Here is a 7568-nt window from a genome sequence, read left to right as displayed (position 1 = left end):
CCTACTAAACATATGAAGATATTGAAGCTACTTTCATTTCATTCAATAATATTAATTCAGATCTTTATATTTATCTTGTGGCATTAAAGAAGTATACCGGTGGCGTAGACACAAGTCGTATCCTCATTGCATAAAATACTATTATTATTTTGTATTTGTAATTGTACCTGTTGCAGTTTATGGTGAGTTATATAAATAATAATGTATATTATTACTTTTAAAAATATCTTATAATGAATGTGATATCTCATTTTAACATTATTTAAATGTTACAGCTGTCCTGAAGATTTGGAAATAAAAAAAAACGTATCCAACGGTAGATTGTAGAATATACTTAAAGCATTTTGACCAAATGTGATTCTACAATACAATACTACTTTGTCAAACGTTGTTTAGTCAATGAAGCAGTCCCCACTATTTTTTCTGAACTGAATAAATATGTTCAACCACCAGTGGTACGTAATTACTTATAAAATTCTAATAATTTATTGCACTGAGGTTTCGATAAAAATGTATGTTGAAATCAATAAAATTCTTTACACTTCAGGCTCCTTAAATAAAACGATCTATTTCTTAGGAGCCTGGATATCTTCAACATCACCCTCAACTGTAGTGATATCCCCAGAAACCCCTGAAAAAAGATTTGGAGGAGAAAAGACTCAAAAAAATTATTAGAAAAAGAAAAGGGGATGCTACTGTACAGGAGATTCCTGATTACGTTATTTTTTAGTTCATTTGTAATGGCAAATAAAACACTAAACTTTCTTCTTATTCACCTTTACTACATCATTAAACTATAAACCAATAAGTAGTGGACTGTATTTACTGTTTATCTAAATTGTACATTGAAACTAAAACATTTATACACTCTTGCTAATTGACATAAACCAAAATACATAATATATAAATATATTATATAGATAGTAGCGCGATAATAATCACACGCACACTACCAATGCCAAAAAAGCAAGTGTTACATTTCTTTTTCTATTTATCTTACGGCCTAGCGTTAGCCGACTAGACAAGCAAAAAAAGGTCTAAAAATAGAAACCATAATACGGCTTGTTGCCACGGAAACAAAATTCAGTATATGCGGCGAACAGATTAATAACACGAAAGAAATATACATATATACGAGATGCGTTCACAACAGCTACTAAACATTATGTGTATCGTCAATAAAGAAATTCTTCATAGATGATGGGAAAGCGAAAAAAATATCCACCAACGTAGCATAATGAGAAGAGCTAAACGTGTTAAGCTAGTGTTGTAGTGAAAAATCTGAGCGCTCTGCGTTATGTAGTGTAACAGAAAGAAAAACTAAAAACATAATTAACTAGTAATATTTTCGTTTCCAATTGTAATGCCTTGATACGCTACTGCACTCGCACTCGCTTTGGGCTAAATAAAAAAGGCAAGCTTTGAAGGATACGTGTCCTCTTGTTTTTCCTAATCAAAGGTAAGAATGCAACAGAGTTACAAATAATAATAAGGATCGGTTTTTGAAAATGCCGGTACTACGAAATCAATTCCCTATAAGTAATACACTATAGCGATAATTCGATCATTGATATAATTACTGCATAAGTCAAGCTACAGTGCGTCGAAGACAGGTAGAAAGCGATATAACTCCACTAATTATGAGTTGGAAATGTTTGTGATATTCATTCTGGACGAAACCAGTAGTATTAGTATATATAGAGCAGCAACTGGTCCTCTTTTGACTGTAAACCATCGCAGGCAACGTCTTCAGATGTAATGTTTAGACTACGGATGAGTCACGATTCTGTTTGTTTTATGATCGTCGCACATACGTAGATTTCTAGGAATTAGGAGGCCATAAGTCGAAATTCCAATAATCGACTAATGACAAACAATTTTTTTCCTGGAATAGTAGACTACCTGACGAACAATAGCCAACCCCACACACATCCCTAGACTGCGCGAGCGCGCCGCATTACTAGTCGAAACTTGATTGTCGCACTTACTGCACGTGAAAGTTCTTGAAGCCCTTTTCGTATATCATTTTCTTCGGTGAATATTTTATGTGTCGTGTCATATTTGCTTGTTTAAGTGATGGATACCAATAATACAGATAAGCCTTTATTAAATTAATATGAAATTGTATTAAATATATCGTCAATAAATGACTTAATGAGCCGTCAATAATACCCTTTTTTAGAAATGTTTTTTCTTTATTTTTCAATTTCAATCGAGAATAACTTTACTTCCGCATCTTTCCGAGTTACATTTTTGATTTCATTATATAGTATAAAGTCTTATAAAGAAAACTGCTTAAAATCAGCTGCTAGTTTTAAAAATAAACGAGTTTGAAATTTTTTTGACAAAAGTAGGAAAAAATCGGATTTTATGTTTTTGTGTTAATATTATTTTTTTATTGTTATAGGTTCACCTGGCTGCTCAAGGATGGAAATTTTGACTCGTAAATACCTCTTCGATAAAATGAACGTGCAACATTCATTACCGATAAATAAAAAAATTAAATATTTAGAAAATTATTTACTCGTGTGTTATGGGGACACAGAAGAACATAAAAGTGTGATAAAAAAGAAGTTTTCGTATTTTAAATGTGATTTGATTAAGAGGTGGTCTCGGGCGCATAGAATACTTGAAAACTTTTTGGCGGCCAATAATTCTTGGTTGGAAGGAACATTTGAGATCCCCGTAGACACGCATCAAAGGCCAGGACGACCTACCAAATCTTTTACCGAATCTAGCGAAAGAACAGAGAGAAGAAAAACTGAAGGAGTCCGCTCATCTTAAGCCGAAGAAGTAATTGTTCACGCGGCACAAGTAATTTTACAAACAGAAGGAAAAGGAAACGCGTCTACTGTTTTAAAAGACATTACAAATTCTTCTGCGTCTGCCAGTGATTGTAAAAACAGACATTCAAAGCCTAAAGAAATAGAGCCCCTTACTCCTCTGTAAGCACTGACAATGTTTGTTGAAGCCGATATGACCAGAAGACAGTACGAAATTATTCGAACAAAGAACAAAAGATTCTATCCACATTATGAATTATTATTGAAGGCCAAAGAAGAAGGAAACCTACAATCTTTGTTGGATCATAATGTAACCAGATTATCCCTCTTCTTAGAAGAAGTCTTACTCACACTTGATGCCGTTGAAAGGAACTCGTTACTGTTAATCTGCAAATGGGGTTGTGACGCCTCTCAAAAAGCCCAGTTTAAACAAAGACTCTTAAACGAAGATGAATCTGATGCTAATATTTGCAACCCTGAATTGGCTGCAGAAATCACTGGGATAAGTTATGACTTGATTATTAGATTAAAAGTGATATTAGAAGCCATATCAAGCGGCCATAAGATTGACGTAGCAAAATATGATAAATACGCCATGGAAACTGCGAAACTATATGTTGAGTTATATGGCTGGCATCCTATGACTCAAACGATGCATAAGGTCTTAATTCACGGAGCTTCAATAATAGAAAATTCGTTGTTGCCGATAGGGCAACTTTTGGAAGAAGCTGCTGAGGCCCGCAATAAACATTTTAGGTCTTATCGCCTAAACTTTGCCCTTTCGAGGGAAGAATGCAACTTAGATATTTATCATAGGTTACTATTAACATCCGACCCATTTATTAGTTCCATGAGAAAGACCAAAAAAACCGCTTCAAAATTATTTTCCCCTGAGACCATGCAGCTAGTAATTCCTGCTGAGCCAAACCGACCAATGGAAATTGATGAAAGCGGCGAAAATTTAAATGTAGATGAATAAGTCTCCAATGTATGATTGATTATTTTTAGTGATTATCTATTTAGCTTATGTATCTTTAATATTGTATAACGAATGTAAAGATCCTTTTAATAATATAATATATTCACTTACTTATTAGAACAAAATAAACTTTGTTTTATTTAATAATACATACCTGAAAGTATTACTAAAACGTAGACAGCTGTCCCTCCTTGGGGAAAGCCGTGAGTATGTCATATGTATTTTCAATATAATATTAAAAAACACTTTGAAATCAACTATGATCTCGAATAAAATATTTTTTGATAAAAAAATCACAAGTAGGTGCGCCTAACCACCGTGCACCAACAAATAATTTCGATAAGTTATTCCAAACACAGAATTCTTTTTATGTAATTATTTTGTAATATGAATATCACATAAAATAATTTTGGCCACCTAAATCCTGAAAAACAATCTATGTGCGTCGTGCGATAAGATCCATGTAATAATACAGAAAATGTCAGCTATGCTGTGGGCCTGTCATACCACAGGGTGGCAATACTTTGGAGACTCATACATACCACCTTTTAGAACCTTATGTAGTAAATAAAACATAGTAAATAAATAAAAAATAGTAAATAAAATTACCTTCAAGACCTAGATAACGATATTTTTGGTTGACCAGTCGAGTACTCATCGAATTGAACATTTATGGGACAATTTAAGTCAACAGGCTAGAACTGTACAAGATCCACCTAGAAGTCTAGGTGAACTGTCATTCAGACTAACCGGAATATGGTATCAAATGGATCAAATTGCAATCAGAAACATAAATTAAAGTATGCAAAAAGATGTACAGCAATAATCCAAGACAGAGGACGTAAATAAGTGTTATTTTTTGAGGTTGGTTAACACATTATTCAATAAGAGTTTGGCTTGAGGCTTCGTTCATCCAGTACTTTTTATTAAAAGTTATTAAAGAATTATCATATCACCGATTTGCATAAATTTCACTACGAGGTATTTAAAATTTTCCATAAACATCGTAACAAGTTCAAATAACCTGTAAAATGTAAGATAAATTCGAGGATCAAGATCCATTGCGCGGCCTAAGCTTTAGAATAGTAGTAAAAAATCTGGAAATTTATTTATTTCGTTAATATTCATTCAATCTGATACAGAGTGAATTAAAATACTAATACATTATTTTCTCGGTTGTTTGAAATGAATCATCCTATATTTTATGTACGTATCGAAAAGTACTACCATTGTATAAAGAATAGGATTCTTTATACAATGGTATCACATATATGATTTATTTATATATAAATACTTCTTCCAACCAAAAGATAGCGCTCTTTTGAGCTAAAAGTTGTGATGAAAAACTTCTATGAAATAGATTTTCTCTATATCTGAGGGAGACGTTGACAAATGAAGTATGAAAAAAAAATAACTTAAGCCTAACGCTAAACTTTAGTACAGTGTGTTTTAATATCAAAAGAATACTTCAATTTGAAGAAACTATATGTTATGATGTGTTAAGTTAAACACTGGTGAAAATTCATTATTATAATTGACCAATCCGATACTTGAAAGAACATCATGAGCTCATTTTCATCTTTTATAGAACTTTTAGTTAAACAAACGTGTCGTCGAGCTTCACATGAATTTGAAATGGGATCAAAACATTCATCAACACCACAAATTGTTACCAATGAGGGAGATGCCACTGGAATATATTCCCTAGAATTCCTTAAATGTCTTTATGATAAGCCTAGAGACAACATTTTTAAGCTATTGAAGGTATTTGCTCTTGCATTACAACAACACATTTACAGATTGATATAACTTGTTAGCGATATTCTGTATACTGTGCTATCGAAATCTCGTTTTTAATGAATTATTACAGTTACGATTAGACAAAACTTGATATAACTGTGTATTTATGGTTTCAACTTTAATAGAGTGTCAAAACTTCTAAATTGTCTCAATAATAAGTATGCCATGAATTTTTAGTATTTCATTTCTTATCTGTCTTCATATCGTGAAAATAATACACCATAATTATATTAGTAATGAAAAATTAGAATAATTAATTTATATGTACTATGATTATTGAAACCTAGGTATAGATATTGAATAACCGTTCAATTTAATAGAATATTATAAAGCTGTATATTGCTTTAGTTGAAAGTGCTAAATATAAAAATTGAATTTGTTTTAGTCAATAGATAATAATGATCCAAATAACATGAAATGTAATGGTTTAAACTGGTTAAATAGCAAAGAATTTTCAAATGCCGAGAGAAGAACTCTGTTAGAATTCCTTTCCAAGGTGAAAGATATGTCACCGTGTAATTCAAAAAAATGGATAGATTTACACCATTATATGCATTATGTGTATAGAAACTTTGCTAGTATAAATCCTGATCCATCTACAGAAATATTATCACCCCTTTTTATTGGGGAAATGAGAGACTTAGTTAAAACGTAAGTTGCCTACAATATCTCCAAAAATTATAGTTAACATAAACATCAATAGTATTTTTTGGGGGTAATAATTAAATTGTTAATATTATAAATCCTGTAGACTTCCATAACCCAAACAATAAGTTGACTATATTATGACATATTTTAAAAGTTTCTGTCATTTTATCCTCAACTCTTGCAGGTTGTTAGAAGAGGACGAAAGCCAACTATACCTAAGGGTATTAGCTCTACTAAGGGAATATTGTATTTTTGCACAATGGAATTACAGTAAATCAGAAGGGAAACGCCTTATAACCAGTAAGTTTAATATGTTTTTACCCCAGCCTGATAATAATAATTTTAAAAATATCTAAGTAGCTTCTTTTCTATTCTTTTGCTGCTCACTGTTTTAGGTATGAAATAATTGTGTTTCCTTTTAGAAAATTAATATTTTTTATATGCACATGCATTATCACTCTTGAAATACAAATTATTCAATTTCCAATGTAAGGGTGTTCATAAAGTAATATTGATAATACTTGTATTGCTATTATGTTTACAAAAAAAATATCAGTCAATTAAAAGTATATAAGATGCACTGTTATTCCAAAACAACCTATTCACTTATTTTTTTCTCACAACACTACAGCTTGATTAAATTTTAAGTTTTCCATAATATATTAAATTATATGTTAAATCTGCCTAATACTACCTTTAATGGTTCCAGAATTACGGTCATTTCAAATTGAAAACTAAAAAATTGTATATTTCAAAAAAGTTGTAGGTTTTTCTGTTATTAATTTTGAATATTTCTATTATATTTCTTATTGTCATTTGTGAAAGTTGTTTACCTTTGAATTTAACTATGTTTATTGAACAGGAAAAAATAACAATTCTTATAGTGAGAGGCTACGTCGTGTTTCTAAAAAATGTATGATGATATATCTCACTTATTTAATGACAGTTACCCAAATTGCAACTGAAATTAGTATGGACAGTTACTGATAATGAAAAATCATTGGTATAGGATTCATCCATAACATCATTAAGAAGATAAGTTCCATCCTTAAAGAAAAGAATTATTTGAAGATGATAATTACTGCAAAATTGTGAAATCATACAAAAAAGAGTAAAGCTCTTATTTCACAGTAAGACTTTGCTAATGAATCTAAGTTTATTTTAGATGGTACTGTCAAACGACAAAAAGGAAGAAACTGCAGTGATACTAATCTTAGATGGATGGAGAAACACAACTTTGGAAGGTAATGTTTGGGCAGGTATTGGTACCACTGTTATTGGTCCAATTGTTGTAAAAAGCAATTGAAGCGAACAAAAGTATTTGCATTTGTTGAGAAATAAAATAGTTCCTGCAGTAA

The 7568-nt window shown here is 31.2% G+C and overlaps 1 protein-coding gene across 1 annotated transcript in view; it reads left to right on the top strand.

Moving 5' to 3' along the window:
• The first annotated feature begins 5130 nt into the window (after positions 1–5130).
• LOC130895442 (putative autophagy-related protein 11) overlaps positions 5131–7568 on the top strand; it is a 38326-nt gene continuing 35888 nt past the window's right edge. The window contains exons 1-3 of the mRNA XM_057802723.1: positions 5131–5526; positions 5948–6213; positions 6395–6510. Coding sequence (XP_057658706.1) covers positions 5326–5526; positions 5948–6213; positions 6395–6510 — 583 coding nt within the window. The 5' untranslated portion in view covers positions 5131–5325. The remainder of the gene's footprint in view (positions 5527–5947; positions 6214–6394; positions 6511–7568) is intronic.

This window comes from Diorhabda carinulata, chromosome 1 (assembly GCF_026250575.1).
Source record: "Diorhabda carinulata isolate Delta chromosome 1, icDioCari1.1, whole genome shotgun sequence".
Taxonomy (NCBI): domain Eukaryota; kingdom Metazoa; phylum Arthropoda; class Insecta; order Coleoptera; family Chrysomelidae; genus Diorhabda; species Diorhabda carinulata.
Note: the sequence above shows the minus strand (reverse complement) of the source record. Positions and strands in the feature narration are given on the sequence as shown.